Source organism: Echinops telfairi, unplaced genomic scaffold, assembly GCF_000313985.2.
Source record: "Echinops telfairi isolate 266 unplaced genomic scaffold, ASM31398v2 ScPeMD7_31;HRSCAF=116, whole genome shotgun sequence".
NCBI lineage: Eukaryota > Metazoa > Chordata > Mammalia > Afrosoricida > Tenrecidae > Echinops > Echinops telfairi.
In genome coordinates, this window is record NW_022103928.1 from 13,812,272 (window position 1) to 13,829,669 (window position 17,398).

Below are 17,398 nucleotides of genomic sequence, written 5' to 3' on the forward strand. Positions count from 1 at the left end.
GCGGGCTGACGGCGCTTCCCCGAGACCTGCCCGCCTGGACGCTGAGCCTGTGAGTGCCTCCCTTTCCGCCCTCCGCACCCCGGGGACCGCGGCGGGACTTCGTAGCCCGGAAGGGGGTGCGGCTGGGGTGCTAGGTTAGATGCTGGCTGGTTGGGAGACGGTTTGCGTGGGGGCGCGAGAGGCGAAGTCGTGCGTAGGCGTCTAGAGGAGCGGGCCTGGCGGTGGGGGGGGGTGTCCGGAGGTGAGAGTCGTGGGGGTCCGGAGATCCACGAGCGTGGGGTTTGGGGTGATCTGGAAGCTGGGCAGTGGGTCCCCAGAGGCGAAGGAGAATGTCGAGGTGTGAGTGTGTGAAAGTAAAAGGGTGAGGGCGAGGAAGTCTGTGCAGATGCGTGGGAGGGCTTGCGCATCTGTGAAGCTTCCTTCCCCTTCGTTTGAAATCCAACTCTTCGGCGCTGAGATCCTTGCTCGTCCAGTGGGTAATGCATGGAGGTGACTCTTGGCTCCCGTCTTTTCGGAAGAGTGTATGTGTAGTCAGTCCTCTGTGACCCGGGTGCACTGACTTGGCTCTGCCCGAGGCAGACGACAGCGGCTTTGCTGGGAACAATGTGCGTTTTGGGGGTTTTGAGAGTTCTCTGTGACTGATGGGAGTTTGCCCTTTCCGCCTGGTGGGCATTTAGGGAACGGTGTACCAGACCCTAACTGTCGGCTCCCTTGGGCCCCATTGGGCTGGATACAGTTGGGTGGGGCGCGGCCCACCCTCTACAGTTCCCTCGCTATAAATGGTGCAAATGAGTTTTGGAGTAGTGCTATTAGAGTGCCAGAGATTGATTGCTTTAAGCCAAGTTAGTTTCACCTGAAGAGGGTTCTACAGTCACAGTTTAGTCTTTACCTGGCCCTTGGTGCACGGTGAACGTTGTTGACGTTAAGTCTCTCTCCAGGACTGGAGCACTGCTTACAGGAGATTTAGCAAGAGAAAAAAAACCAAACCAGACTAAACATGGTAGAACATAATAACCTTCTTTTACTTCTCAAAATCTGAGCCATGAGTCAAATCCTGGCTAGTTATCAGTAATTAGCATCTCTGTTAAGTAACTGTGAGTACCTTCCAGAAAAGACGTGGCTTTTCAGTTGAATAATTGGCTATCTTTCCTAGAGCCTAGAAGAGGCCCCACAGTGAGCTCAGGCACAGTGCTCACCATTTCAATAAGAAACAGCTGGTGACACATGTTAACCAACACCTGTGGCTTGATCTAAGAAAACTTGGGCTTGGTGTCCGGCTACCAAGAGAAGAAACCTTTTTCCTTTCTAATGCAAAGGTCCTCTGGCTCAGCTCCGGTGGATTCCCACTCACAGTCACCCTTTGAGGGGTTTCCGAGGTCATAAATCTTTGTGAGAGCACACCGGCAACATTGGCTGGTGGGTTCGAACTGCTGATCTTTCGGTTAGCAGCCCAAGTCAGAATCTGCTAGGCACCATGCCTCCCTTCAGCATTGGCATTCGGTTGTTTTCTATTTAATTGAGGTAGTCTGGGAGATTGTGGGTCGTTCTTTACAAGCGCTTGATGTAGGGTGGTGGTTTTTTTCTTTTTCTTTTCCAAACAGTAAAATCACATGGGCAGAATGAGAATAACTTCTCAAGTGTTCACCTGTTGGAAGAGTGACTGCTGATCCCATGTGTCAATCGCATTGTGGGGAAGGCACGCAGGACAGAAGCCCTGACTGCCGGGAGGGGACAGGGTGACCTCGTATTTGCACTTTCATATTGTCACTTGATCCGCTCTGCCTTGCCCTTTAATTTTTGGAGCAAAATACACTGGCCGTTTTTGGACTTTAGTTGCTTAGGAGTGACATTTCACCGGTCATGGTCATGAATACCTTTAAGACTGCAGTCTTTACGCCTCCTCTCACAGTCCGTGATCAGTGCCCCTCTGGGTGCGAGAAGCTTCGGTGGATTTGATTGAGATAACAGATTATGAGATTTACCCTCTGTTTATTAGTACCATGGGGCTTCAGAAAGTTCTGCAGAAAAAATTCCATTATCTTTCAATTCCATTTTCCCCTGAACTTTTTGAAACCTCTTCCTATGTGGCAGCATAAGTGTAGTGTACCCCATGAAAGAAGTTTGTGAAGCTATTTTATTTATGTCTGATTAGAGAATAATCAAGCATTCTTCTCTCCCCTGTCACGTCAGATTCTCAGATTAATCTGTTGTATTCTGAATTTCACATAAAGGATGTTTATACAGCTTGTTTTCCTGGTTATAATTCCATAAGGCTTGAAGGGAGAAAGTCTCTGTCCATAATGTAATAGAACATCTTCCTATTTCATTAAGCTTATATCCTCTGAGTCCATTGTGTCCAGGAAATGCTTTGAGTTCGTTTACAACCCCATGAACTAGATTTACTGCAGCGCCTTCAAACAATTCCAAGCTGTGGGTTTGAGATAGCAGGGGGACCTGTGGCTTTATGGGACTTTTTTTTTTTTTTTACTTTTGTAAACAGTGTATCTAATGTTGGAGTTGCTCCTGGGCCCAGTGTAAGGAAAGCAACATTGTATAAGAGGGATGGAACTACATGGAATGGAGCAGATAGATGGGAAGATCATGTTAATCCGTGTGGCTGGAGGATAATTTATGCAGCACGATAGCTTGCAGTTGGAGCCCTTGGAGCTGAAGCTGAGACTCCCTCCCATGACGTAGGTGAGGTTGGCATGGTCCAACCAGCACATTCATAAATAGCACCAAGCATTGCCAAGCCTTATTCCAGCTTCCCAGAACTTTAGAAGTTCAGTTTCTTAGAACTCACATGTTTGCTTTTTTTGAAATTATTTTGGAGAGCATGGGTTTCAAGCCGTGTGAAAAGTGTTAAATACAATTTACACGAGACGCCACATTTGTGGATAGTTGTGTGGGGTTGTGGTGGGTAAGGAAGGCAGGGCAGTTTTGCCGTCAGTTTGGAGGGGAGATGGCATGCACTTAGTTCACCAAGGACAGCAAATGTGGCTATCCTAGGTCCTGAGACACATTAAGATGAGGCTATTGATTTGGATTTCTTGTCTAAGGTGTTGCAGTACCAAATGGGCGGCTTAACTCTAACCTTGGCTTCTGATTACATTAGAAAATAAATACAAACCCTGGTTGTCCTTGTAGTTGTGAAGCAAAGAGAGCCTTTGTCTTTCAAATTGTACAGCTGTGCTGGAAGGCCCAGGTGTGCAGGGGGTTGGGAATTTAGGATTTGAAAAATGCTTCCCATCCTGCTAATGCAAATTAGATTTAAAGTGCAGCTGACCAAATTGTTTCCAAATCCAAGCTGAGATTTAGTTTGTGAAGAAATGGATTGTCCTCTGGGTTGTCCTGAGTTGGTTAGCAGTTCGAAACCACCAGTTGCTCAAAGGGAGGAAGACGGGGCTTTCTTCTCCCATCAAGAGTTAAAAAGTCTGAGAAACCCACAGGGCAGTTCTACCCTGTCCGATTGAGTCAGTAAGAGTCAGAATGGCCCCGATGGCAGTGGGTTTGGAGTTGTGTTTAAACCAGAGCTATGACATCTGATGTGTGGGGAGGAGCCCCAGGGTTGCTCCAAGTAAAGGAGCATTTTAAATGTGGGAGGAAAAACCTGGAAGGTGGGAGCGCTCTCCAAACTTTTAGGGAACTTGAGCCTTTTATTCTGCACCAAGTGTAGGAAGCCTAGCCTTGTTGCGCCCCTGCCCTCCCGCCCCCCCATGGCGGAAGACTTTGCTGTTGCCAGTGCTCTCTCATCTTTTTTTGAGTAAGGTCTCTGGCAAATAAAATGGGTTATCATAGGGGAAAGGTATACTGCCCACTGTGTAGCGGTCATGGCCATAAACACTGATCTGCGAATACTGCAAACATGTGAAGTGCCCAGAGGCCCGTGGGGTGTAGTGTAAAATAACTGTATTGGCATAACAGTGAGTGCCACGGTTGCTTTTTAGATATGTTAGAAATATTCCTGCAAGGGGCCACTTTGCAAAAAGTGTGCTCATCCCTTTCCACAAATACGTTTGTTTCCAAGAGCTCACTTTGGACAGTTTGCGTGCATCAATGGCGTTGATTCCTGAGCACATCTCCAGAGAGATGAAGACAATTCCACATTGGCCCAGATCTCAGCGTCCTGTCCTGGCATTCCAGGGGGCTGGTTCCTGGTGGCTGTCTTAGCCGAGCTTGCCTGCCCTCCATGGCTAATTACTTTCTCTGGGTTCCCTGCCTAGCCCTCTCTGACCACATGGGGATGGCCTCTGGCTGACCTTTCTCTCCCTCAGACACCATGCTCACAATAGAAGGGCCTTCCCCCATTCTACAGAGGTGTCTCTGTGGTGCAAAGCCTTTTCAGCATCCTCTCTTTGAGGGTGGACAGGAATTCCGGGGAGAGCAGTAGGGTTTTGTTTGACCGACAATGCACCTGGCCCAGTTTTCTGCACCTGCTAGAGCCTTGAAGATCTGTTAGATGCGGAAGGCCGGAAGGAGGTTCTTGAAAATAGCCTATGGTTATTTTGTAAGTGAGGCCCACAGATGGAAGCCTAGCAGAGGGATTCATTGAAGTGAAAGTTACTATAGCAATAAAGGATGTTGGTTGTGCCGGGCCTTTTCTTCTTCTCCCTCCTCCTCCTGTGTTTCAAACTTAGGGATTCCTCTGACTTATCCCATAGGTTGAAGGACTGTGAGTTTCATGAACAAGCCTAACTTTCATCTTCCCTTATAAAAGAGCTTGGTGACATTTACTCACTGGGGACCTTCCCTCTCCAGGGTGACTGCAATTTGAAATGCTGGGGGGCGGGGGGGTTCTTTTAAAAGTAAGCAGGACTCTGGCTGTGTTAATATTCCGAGCAGTTTATAATGGATGGAGTTCCAAAGGCTAAAGGCATTGTCTTGAGGCAAGAGGGGGGAGGAGGGGTGGTGGACAAATCCCCAGGCAGAGGAGGGGGAAGTATTTTAAAATCTTGACTGCCCCTGGTCTATGGGAAGGCTAGAGCCCATTAGTATTATTTCTTCATGACTTAAACCTAAGCCTATGGAGCCCCCATTCCTCATTGCTTCAGATCTTGTGTGTGTAGGTAATGGAGGTGTCTGAGGTGTTTAAGTTAATGTGAGAAGAAGTAAGAAACTGCAAAGAAATCAGACTTTGAAGAGCAGAGGTTAGCCGAGGAGGAGGAATGGAAACAGCAAACGGAGGAAATGGGATGATGAGGGATGTGACTGAGGATTGCTCACTGAGATGAAGCAGTGTGTATGAATTGTTGAATCTTGTGTAAATGTCACTCAGTTCACAATAAAAAGCTAACACTTGTCCTCCCCTCGCCGCAGTAGTTTACCCTCTGTAACCTGCATTCACTTATTTATTTCCCCCCCCCCCCCCCGCCAAGAATTTTATAGAACTGCAGCCCCAGAAGACAGTTAATTGGCCATTTACATGACTGGGGCTGAGAACTTTTCTGCTTTAGAACCTGATGCAGGATCATTGCCACTAGGCACCATGACTGGTTGAATCCAGATGCAGGAAAAAGGTAGCTTGTGAATGAGCTAATTTGACGTTGCCAATGGGTGCCCAGGGTTTGTTTTTCATTTTTACATTTGGGGGTTGGGGGTGCATGGGGTTGTATCTCTGAAGCTTCACTTTTGCAAAGGCTTTAGGCTTTCTGTGTTTTATTAGATTTTATATACTGTAATACTTTACATGTGTTTAGCAGAGTCCCATTTTTGTTCAGGTCTTCTCAAACAAGTAATGAACCCAGTCGCCCATTCCATTTTTAAGAATGATATTTCTTTTCTCCGCTTCCCGCCCATCACATCCTTTGCCCGAGTCCTCTCGCTGTCGTTCCCACCTGTGTCTCCATCTCGCTGTCGTTCCCACCTGTGTCTCCATCTCTTGTTTGTGGCATTGATTGGGGAGAAAGAGTAGATGAGGCTGAAGCTTCACTTAAAAACAAAATATAATTAAAAGATCAATTTATTGGAGGCTTTTAAAAGCATCACCTTTTGACTGTTGGATATGCAGAGCAGACCCTGGGTGGCGTGGATGGTTATGGCTGGACAACTAGCCCAAAGGTCGGTGGTTTGAGCCCACTTGGAGGCAGAGGAAGGTAGGCTGGCCGTCTGCTTCTGAAAACCCTACAGCGTAATCTGCTCTGCACACAGAGGGTTGCCAGGAGCGGGATCGACCCCGTGGTGACCAAGGGCAATGAGACGTCTCAATGTGTCGTAGTAAGGGCGAAGAGAGGAACTTTGCTTCTAGTTCGAGGCCTGGCACTGGCTGCCATGGCACAGCTGTGTGTGATTTGGGGTGAACTCTCTACAATAAGGGACACCCCCACACACACACACACACACTTTTTAGAAGTTCTCTCTGCTGCTTTGCTATGGCAACAGGGGTCGACATGATGCTTGTCTTCACCCCCAAAGAAATCGGAGGAGTATTTTCCTTTTTACAAAACAAAAAAAAAGCTGTCAGAGCTGAGCTAGCGTCAGCGACTGTCTTCTTGGAGCTCTTTGCTCCCTGAGCAGCTGGCTTCCCAAACTCCTTTCCTGGGAACTGCTCTCAGCATCCTGGCACTAGCTGCTGTGGCGTGAACTTTATCTGTGACACTATGTTAATTATATTTGAGATTTTATGTGATTTGGTATGACTTCATTGGCTTTTTTTTTCTGGACCCAAGACTGCTCAAAAGTTTTCCTGTGTAAATTTTTGGTGATTGCTTCTTCACGGTCATAGGCGGCTTCCAGAGAGAGCTCTACTTACGGATAGTGGGGGAACCCTGTATTCTATCTTCTAGCAGCTGCTCTCAGGGCCCAGTTAGATGACCTGTGTGCTTCATTCAGTTCCTTAACGCGGGATGATTCCAACCACCATTTAAACGTTCTGATGGCCAGTGGCTCAACATGTGCATCATCTCTCTTAGCAAGACTTCAAAGGCTTTCCTGGGGAAAGTTTACTTTTCTGCTGTGGATGGGGAGGGAGGGTGACTGGGCCCACACCCCGAGCATCCTTCTGGTAACAAGGTTTTTGGTGTGATTTGTGTAAAGTGAAACTGCACATGCCCTGGGGACTCTCAAGACTTATCAGGCGGGACGCTTTGAACAGTTGCAGGAAATTATACAATTAGCAGAAATTACTGAGGTGGTTTATAAATGTATCCCAGTTGTACAAATACACCAGCCTACTTAGCATTACCCTTTGGGGAGGGGCCTCCTGGAAAGGAGGCAGAGGAGTGAGAGGCTCTTAAATTAATAATTTTATCCGATTATTTCCCAGGGCTTCATTGAAACTGAGCCCCGCTGAGCTGCAATCGTTCCCTTCAGTCAAAAGCTTGGAAGAATGCAGGTGCGCCCTTCCACACAGGGCTTAGGTTACAGACTAGGGCCAGCTGAAGCCCGGGCTCTACCCACTACTCTTTGCAGATGCTTCAGGGAGGAGGAGGTGATGGTTGTGTGTTCAGGGAAAGGGAGCCCTTATGTTTTTAGTATTTGGGACTGTTTGCAATTGCATGGTACTTTGTTGGGAATGTGGGCAGTGAGCTCGGGGACATTGAGGAATCCTGCTAGGATGTGACCTGAAAAGCCTTTGACTGTTTGCTGTGCCTTTGCACCTGTAGTCGAGTCCCTCCCCAGTGAATGGCCTTGATTGTTTGCTTCTTTATTACTATTTAATCTAGCATAACCGGTAAGGGCATTGTGTGAACAACCAATCCGTTCATCTCTGCAATTCCTAATACATCTTGGTTTCCTTCTAAACCAGGATGCAGGCGTCCAATCACTGCTTTTTTGGTTTGTTTTGGCAAAAGGTGGGCTTCAGAGGACTTAAAGGAAGTCCGACCTGTCTCTCTTTAAGGATTTTGTGTTGATTAAGGTAACCCTTTGTGGTGTACAGATCTCTAATCTTTTCCTCTCTGCAGACATAGAATTAGCTGGAAGTTGAGAAACAACAAAAACCCTCACAGCTATATTTCCTAAGACACCTTTTGTGGCATTTGCCAACGTCCTGGCCTTGCTCCTTCCACCAATTTGTAATTTGCCACCTCAGTCAGTTCCTGCTTATCATGGGGAGGGTGTAGTGATAACAGTCTTTCTCACCAGTGTACTTAGGTGATGATGGACTGTAAGGAGGATTGAGCACCTTTGAATTGCAGAGGAGAGCCCCTGCTGTTAGGACCACATCTTTGGGCTGGATAATGAGAATCACAAGCAGGCCTCAGCTCCCTAGTGAAAGCCACTAACTAGTGAGAGTAAATAAGGTGTAGCCAGATGCTGCTTTTTAAAAAATCACTTTATTGGGGGCTCTTGCAGTTCTTATAACAATTCATCCATCCACTGTGTCAAGCATATGTGTACATATGTTGCCATCGTTATTTCCAAACCATTTTCTTACCACTTGAGCCCTTGATATCAGCTCATTTTTTCTTCCCACCCTCATGAACCCTTGATAAATTATAAGTTGTTATTTTCATATCTTATACTGCCCGCTGTCTCCCTTCACCCACGTTTCTGGTGTCACCTGGGGTGGGGGTGGGGGAGGTCGAGATGTTGATCATTACGATCCGTTCCTCCTTGTAGGCTGCTTTTCTTGTGAGCCGAAGAGCAGAAGATGAAAAAGTGGATAAATGTGTATTTGATTCACAACCAGACTTTATAAGTAAGCATTTGCTGATTGTACGCGTGTTTTTTTGTTTTGCTTTTAACCTAGCACAGGTGTTTTGTCTTCCCTTCTGTTATGGAGAGAGCAGATGTCTGCAATGCAAGTGAACAGAATCATAATGACCTAACCCACCTACCTGCCACCCAACTTTAATCATTAGATGTTGACCAGTTATATTGGATATCTGTCCCATGTACTTTCCCTCTTTTGTGTTTTTTCTTTTTTAAAAGCAAATCTAAGGCATAGAATTTCATTTGTAAAGCTATCAGGTGGTTTTAAGAAATGTGAATTGGAACAACCTCTGAAAGAATCTACCCTAGACAAATGTTTTAGGAGCCACGGTGGCTGGAGGGTTAAAAACCCTTTCTCCTCATTTGACTTTGGAGGTTTCTACTGTGTGATTGGTGGTTGATTAAATCCATTAGTGAACAGCTGTAATTAGGAATGGATCATTTAAAAACTGGTATCTCAGATATTGTTGGTTAATTGAGGGATAATTAGCCCTTGGTCTAGTTCAGCCTGAATTGCATTAACTCTTGTTTACTCTTTTTTTTTTTTTTGAGTGCGTGTGGGGTGGGGGGCAGGGGGGCTGACCTTCCAGCTGTGGCTGCTTGCGGCAGCGTTAAATAGAATCCCAGACAACCAACTAAGAAAATCCTCAAAAAGCAAAAAAACTGGGTTTCTGGAACCCTCTGTCCTTTATTTAAACTTCACACAAATTTGAAAATCCTTTTTTCCCTCCCTCTGGGTAGCTGCTGAATGGTTTTGTTTTGTTTTCTAAAACGCCATTGTTTACTTTCTCCGTAGCCTGTAACTTTGTTGGCGAGGAGGCCCTTTTCAAACACAATTCCTGTCAGCAGAATTAGGCAGCCAGAGAGAATCCCTTGCCTCCTCCGCGCCTCATTCACTCCATGGTGGTTTATAGAGTGATTTCCCTCTTCTGCTTCTGGAAATCGAATTCCATGTAGATTATTAGGAGTGCTCGTGGTTTTAAAAGCTGCCCCAGCACAGTCAAGGTACAGCCATGGAGCTATTAAGCTTAATTAAATTTATAATATGAAAATGATTAGATACTGCCTTACCCGAGAGACTGCGGTTAGAAAAGTGAGGGCATGTTCTTAAGCGTTTAAGAAAAGTTTCTCGGGGAAAAACTTGAAATTGAGAAATTTGGAATGATATTTTAGTTTCTAGTTGTGCACTAGGAGAACCTATCCTTCTCCCACAATGCCAGCATCATGCCTAGATTTTAATTTTTAATTGAAATTCTTGTTGTTCCTGTAATTGCCTCCATCTCCCTGGGTCAGTGTTGCTTTCTAGCACATGGGCTCCCAGTTCTTTCAGAGCTTAACTGGACAGAGCTAGTTGGTGGCTTCCAGGAAGTTGGCTGTTGGTGCAACCAAGTGATGGACACAAGCCACAGCCCCGACGACGGGATGGGGTTCCCTCTGTCTTTGGAGGAGAGGCGATCTGCCGCGCCCCAAATTCCGCAGAATTGTTTTCTCAGATTTTCTGTCTGGGTAGGACTCTTGGCGGAGGGAGCTTTGGCCTCATTGCGGGCTGTGCTTTGCCTTAGAGGAAAATCTGGAACTCTTCTTGGTGCTATTTTGATTCTTTCACAAGCCCATTTGAAGGAATGCTTAAAAATGACTGAGTTGCGTTCATTTCTGGACCACCCGAAAAGAAAGACGGCTGACCTCAAATACTATGTACTTTCCGGACTAGGGAACATAATTATATGCGAACTATTGTAAAGTTATTCCTTCTAGATTGGACGGATAAACTTTTCTTAAAAGTTTCAGACAGGGGTTCTCTTGGACAAAGAAGGATAAAACTAAAAGATGCGAAGTTGGAGTGTAGCAGAAAGGGGAATCCAAGGGCATAGGAAACTGCTGTATGCTCTAAGACTCCTTGTTTTCAGGTGTGTGAGTCCCTAATGGAAGCAAAAAAACAAAGCAAAAAAATCTCAAAACCAAACTTATTGCCATCGACTCTGTCGGCTCATAGTGACCCTCTAAGACCCAGCTCTAAGAGCCCCCATGAGTTACCAAGACGGTAACTCTTTCGGGGAGTAGAAAGCCCTGTCTCCCCCCCAAGCTACAGGTGGTTTCACCTGTCTCCCCCCCTCCCCCCCAAGCTACAGGTGGTTTCAGACCACTATGCCACAAGGGCTCCTCCCAACCGAAGCAAAGGCGGGGAGTAGATCCTTTGGATGGTGAGTATGAATTAGTAAATTGAAGTGTATGTAGGATTCTTACCTCTTTGTAGTTGGTACCTCCCATGTCTGCAGCCACCCCCACCCCCGGCCCCCACCCTCCCTCTCCCTCTGCCTCTCCCTCTCCCATCAGCCACAGCTTCTTGCTCAACCCAGGCATATTGGGTTGGAGTCATAGGTTTTAAGTGAGTACTTTTGGGAAGTAGACCAACAGGCCTGCTGGAGGGTCTCAATAAGGGAACCCTTTGTGAGCCTTTGGGGGTTGTTGAGAGGGAGCAGTAGAGCCCTCGTAACTGCAAGGTCTGCAGTTCGAAACCACCAGCTGCTCCTCAGGATAGCGAGGGGAGTTCTGCTCCTGTCAAGACTTCTATTTTGGGAAACTTACTGGGGCAGTTCGACCCTGTCCTGCAGGGTAGCTGAGTCGACATAGACTCAGTGGCAGTGTTTTGTTTGTTTGAGGGGAGCAAGTATTCCACTTTGTGTTACTCTCTTGGATTATGGGTTACTTATTTCCCCTGGCCTAAAGAAAGCTATGGAAACTGGAGGGGACTATATATTTGACTTAACTTTTCAAGAATTTAAGTCAAAAGAGCAAGCCAAAGGTATATTTTTCCCACAGATAAGTGTCACTTATCGCTTGCCTTTCATAAGGCCAGTGCCGGCAGCCTTTTTCTCCTGCAACCCGGGAATGAGTCTGGGCTATGCGGAGTGATAACTGCACTGTGCACAAGTGGTGCGGGACAGAGCAGCTTTCAGAAAGTCCTTTTACCGGAAGACCTTTCATTTGTATCTTTCAAGGTGCGGACTCAGCTGCCTGGTATGTACAGCTCAGTCCTTAGAAGCCTGCTCTTTTTTTCTTTTAAATCATTTTATTAGGGGCTCATACAACTCTTATCACAATCCATACATACATCAACTGTGTAAAGCACATTTGTACATTCATTGCCCTCGTCATTCTCAAAACATTTGCTCTTAAGCCCCTGGCATCAGCTCATTTTTTCCCCTCCCTCCCTGTTCCCCCCTCCCTTATGAACCCTTGATAATTTGTAAATTATTTTGTCATATCTAACACTGTCCGATGTCAACCTTCACCAACTTTTCTGTTGTCCATCCCCCAGGGAGGGGGTTATATGTAGATCCTTGTAATCGGTTCCCCCTTTCCAACCCACCTTCCCTCCACCCTCCTGGTATCGCCACTCGCCTCACTGGTCCGGAAGGGATCATCCGTCCTGGATTCCCTGTTTCCAGCAGTGTACATCCTCTGGTCTACCCAGATTTGTAAGGTAGAATTGGGATCATGATAGTGGTGGGGGAGGAAGCATTTAGGAGATAGAGGAAAGTTGTATGTTTCATCAGTGCTACACTGCATGGACTGGCGCATCTCCTCCCTGCGACCCTTCCGTAAGGGCATGTCCAATTTGCCTACAGATGGGCTTTGCCTCCACTCCACACTCCCCCTCATTCACAACGATAAGATTTTTGGTCTTGATGATGCCTGATACCTGATCCTAGAAGGCTGTTCTTAAAAAAGATTTTTGATCCCTATCTTCGTCGGCTTCTTAAGATTTTCTTCATGATACAGTGTCTTCTTGAGCTCTTACTCTGTGTCCTGATTTCCATCTTCCCCACTGGGGAGCCGTTGGTCCGTTCGCTTTATCCCTTTCCTTCAGGACAAATGCTTGGAATTTGGAGCATTGCTTGGGGATACTGATTAGTGGTTTGGAACTCCTTGACAAGAAAAGTGTAACAAGAACTAGGGATTACTTTAGGACTAGAGGAAGTAGACCCCCCCAAATTGGACTTTTTAAGAAAACGTCCTCCCAGAGATGACCTTTCCCATTGTGCTTTTTGAGATCGTAGTAGGCCAGTGGGTGTGGCTCTCCTTCACATGTCAGGGTCACACACTCGCTTCACTTTGTCCTGGTGACACTGTTGTTCATATCTAGACTCTCCCGGGACCCTTGGAGCCGATTTGGCGAAGTCACTTTTCAACAGCCCTGTCTTTTGCTCTCTATCTCAGCTCGTAGGCAGCAGAAATTGCTCAAGGTAGTGTATGAAGAAATCCCTTGGTAATTAGTTTGTTGATTGATTGCTCTGCAATCTTCTTTAGCTCTGTGGGGCTATTTATGGCTTCCGAGTTGTAGGTGTTGCTAATTGTCGGGTGTCAGAATCACACAGAAGTGTTTACAGAATTCAGACACCAGGGCAAAAGGCCCATTTCCTTGTGCTGGGGAGTTGGGCTAAACCTGGGGTTCTGTTGACCCTTCAAGAGCCACCTGTTGGGTGAGTACCTTCTAGGCCGGTGGTTCTACACCTTCCTAATGCTGCGACCCTGTAATGCAGTTCCTCATGTAGTGGTGACCTCCAACAATAAAATTATTTTTGTTGCTACTTCATAACTAATTTTGCTACTGTTATGAATCGGGCAACCCCCAAAGGGTTCGTGACCGGGTTCGTGACCCACAGGTTGAGAACCGCTGTTCTAGGACTTTGCTCCATAGCAGAAGCCCCCACCAGGTGGGCCTTTAGGGAGACATGGTAGCCGGTGGTGGGTCTGATTTTTTTTTTTAATATGTCAGAGTGGACTTTCGGGAGACCAGTTGACCTAGACCTAAACTTATGCACCGTCCTCCCATCTTTCTTCCTTCCCCCTGATTTTGTACTCTCTGGTTGAGAACCACTTCAGAGAATCAGATGTGTTGGTGCCAGACACCATGCAGTTATTGTTAAAAGAATTTGGGGAAATAATTGAAAAAAACAGTTGAGCAGAGGAGAGCTAGACGAGTTATTACTTTGAAGGAGAAGGGAATTCCAAGTTTCTCCTCTATTTGGAGCTGGTGTCTCAGAACACTTGTTCTGAGAGATGAATCATCTGTGGACTCTACATCTGGGAGTTATATATTGGGAAACAGCATTCTTTTTAAATGTAGAAGAGACAGAAAAGCTTAAAGTTACAGTGCAGTTGGAAAATTCTAGTCAGAGTTTTTTTGTTTTTTTTAAAATAAGGATTGAGGTGAAATTGGCAGGATAATTGGGCAGAAGGAGAGATACCATACCCTTATATGGGAAGCAATAATGACAGCCGCACTTATTTATTGAGACCCTTCCCCTTTGGATTTAGACACATGACATCAGAGAAAGAAGAACTGTAAACATCGGCTAGTCAAGATCACGTGACTCGGGAGTCTAAATTTGTTTGAGCATTTGTCTTGAGCTGCTTTAAATAAGTTCAGGCCGAGCTTACTAATGAAAAGCCTGAAGCCGCACAGCTTCAGGGACCATGGGGGGAAAGCAGCAATGTTGTGTTCTCCTTCTCCCTAAAGCCTCCCCTCTGTCTGCATCGGAGGGGGGCTTCAAAAAGCATATGGGAAAATTGCATTTTCTCTCAATTCTGGTTTTCCATGAACTTTGTGAAGCCTCTCACATGTGCTTTTCGGGGAGTGTTAAAGGATATGAAGCAGCCGTGTTCCCTAGCGAGTAGAGTTTCTGGAGCCAGGCAGCCCATGACTATAGCAACTTAACTCCCCTCTGACTCAGTTTCCTCTTAAAAGGCAAATGCGGATAGTGCAATGTCCACTTTCAACAACATGGTTAATGAGGACAAAAATGAAGTAAATTATAATTTGTGGGACAGAGACCAGCACATAGCAGCAGGAACTCGGAAGGTTGGCTGTCTGGCACTAAAACTGTAGCAGCAGTTAAACAGCCCACGAGCCAGAATCACCTTGATGGCCGTGAACGTTTTTGTTTTTCTTTTGGTTTATGGTGATTCCGTGATCAAGTGCTTAATACCTAACTGAAAAGTGGCGGTTCAAATCCAAGCCACGTCATGGGAGAAACCTAGGTGTCTGCTCCCTGAAGGTCACAGCCTTGGAAACCCTCGGGGGCAGTCCTCCGTCCACCAGCATCAGAATTGGCCTGTACAAGCAGCTTTCGAAGTGCGATGTCAAGTCCACGTGGAAGTCCATCGGCAGCAGCCCCTGACAGATGATAAACTATATAATCTGAAGTCAAAGGAGGGACTAGTATCAGAGCCTGCATTGTGAGAACCCGGACTACAGAAGGCCATGGTTGCCATTGGGAGCCCAAGATCATTTGTGGAGCTACATAGGAAGTAAGTCTCTGGAGAACTTCTATCTACAATTAAGGGATAGGAGGAAAGTCGTTACTAAACAGAAGAGCTTTGGAGAAATGAGTATAGAAGAGTCAAAGGCATATAACTCTGACGTGAACAGTTAAAACTTTTGTCAATAGATCCCCCTGCGGTGCATGCTGGACCTGATCTGGTTTCCTAAATTATCTTTGGTGTGTATTGATGGTTCTGTTTGGTTTTTGGCTTGTCCATATGAGGATGTATCTCAGAGCAGTCATGTCATTGGAGATCACCCTCTTGAAGTTGTGTTATATGTCTTTCCATATTTTTGATATATGAAACTCAGGATTGATGAACCTAAAGAAATAGCAAGTAGACTAAGGGTTTTGGGGGAAGAGGGGGCTCAGTAGTGTAGTGGGGTGGAGGGGAGACAATGTTTAAGGAGTCCATGTAGAAAAAGAATGTTTGGAAACTGATTGTGGTAGCAATTGTACAATTCTGCTTCATGTGATTGAACTATGGAATGATATGATATATATTAATAATAAAAATTGGCTGGTACCTGAGAATAACAGCAATGATAGCACATTATTCCCTTTTTGTACAAGTATGTTGACTTAACTCAATATATTATACTGGATATAGTGAATATATGGTTATATATTGAATTCAATGTATTGCATTAGCCCCTTATATCTATATGAGGCCCAGAGTGGTTGAGTGACTTGCCTAGGGCGCCCCCAGAGCTAGTACTTGTCAGAGTTGGAATTCTCCACGGGCTTACCCGGCAACACTAGCAGAGAGTACTGCCCTCTGACTGTGCCTGGCCCCCCTTTCAAGGCTGTGCAGAAGTGCAGAAGTGCTCCCCAGGCAAAAGTGACTGGTCCTTCCTCTCTCCAGGGACTGGTAGCACCCCATGTGGACCATGCAGGTGTCTTGTAAACCGGGCTTCTTGCTTGCCCACTGTGTGTGTGAGAGCCCATTTTGGGTTTGTCTCTTTGGTGAAGGGGGTGGTAGCATGTGCATATGTCTCACCATCTGTTGTTTATTATTTCTGTTGGGTTGTGGTTTGTGTTCATGCTCCATGTTTCTTTGGTTTCTGGAGCAACTGCGGATATTATATGCTCAGGGATCAAAAAGAATAAACTATTTATAAACACTAAAGTATTCTTGGGTTTGGAAAGTGTTTTCTTCAAATGCGAGTGTATTTGGTGGCTTTATTATAATCTTATTGATGTATCATAAAGACACTTTGCAGATCAAGGCACAGCGAAAAGATGGGCAGGTCATCATGTAACTAGCTAACAAACGCCCTTGGTGATAAGGCCCTGGTGTTAACTCTGACTGGAGTAGTGTATTTTTAACTCCAGAACATATAAACAGTTTAGCCTGCGGGTGGAGTTTATACTGGGCCTGAAATCCTGGCATGCCTTGAGTTTTGCGGTACTGTGAGATACGTGGTCCTTGTCCCAGTACACTAGGTGCTGTAACCACCAGCACCCCCCCCCCCTCCCCCGCACCTACATTAAAAACAAGGACTGCAGCAGGGGGCGGGGGTGGTGGAAGAAAGAAAGGTGGGATTTAGCAAGGGTTTTGACTTTTAAACTTTCGTGCTCGTTCTATTTATGGATAACTTTTTATTGTGAATCGGGTGAAGGTTTACTGAGCCAGGTCATCAATCCTGTGAACAGGTTTTGCACATTTTATTTCATCTCATTAATTGCAATCTCCATAACATTCCACTTCTCCCCGTGTTTCCTGTTTCCATCCCTCCTCCTCCTAACTGAGCTCTGTCCTTGGGGGAATGCTGCCCTTTTAATGTCAAATGGTTGATTGTCCTTTACTATCTGTTTCTATGACACAGAGTTTAGCAGGCAGGGATGAATGACTTTTCTCCACCCATTTGTCGGATTGTTACAGTGGGCTAGCTTGTGTGTTGTGATGCTGGGAGCTCTGCCATGGATATTTCAAATCCCTGCACGTTCACCCGTGGTGGGCAGGAATGGCAACCTCCAGCGTCACAGCAGAACACGTCTACCTCTCAGTTGTCTCCACAGGCGGTATCAGCCATCGGAGTTTAGTGAACTAGAGGGCCAGTGTGGGTCAAGCTGCAAAAATGACCTGGAACATTATGGTGATCATGAAGATTCCACGGATTGGACTCCACTGAGTGGCAGCTATTTCGCTTTTGCCTTCCAGCCACAAGGGTTTTGGGGAGTTGTGAATTGGAACAAAATGTCCATTGTGTAAAACTAGCTGTCCCCCTTCCTCTCCAGCTTCATTGTGTACCCCTTTCTCCTGGCCGCCTTGCCCTGGCCACCATGTGGGCTTCCTTCCAGGCTGTAGAAACCTTTGCTGACTGTCCTGTGTAGGCTAGATTCCGTCTTCAGGATTCTGAATGCTGACAGTCCTTGCAGGCTAGATTCCATCTTCAGGATTCTGAATGCTGACT

General features: G+C 46.1%; 1 protein-coding gene across 1 annotated transcript in view; it reads left to right on the forward strand.

Moving 5' to 3' along the window:
- LRIG1 (leucine rich repeats and immunoglobulin like domains 1) overlaps positions 1-17,398 on the forward strand; it is a 105,197-nt gene that overhangs the window by 974 nt on the left and 86,825 nt on the right. Inside the window, exon 3 of the mRNA XM_045290123.1 lies at positions 2-49. Coding sequence (XP_045146058.1) covers positions 2-49 — 48 coding nt within the window. The remainder of the gene's footprint in view (position 1; positions 50-17,398) is intronic.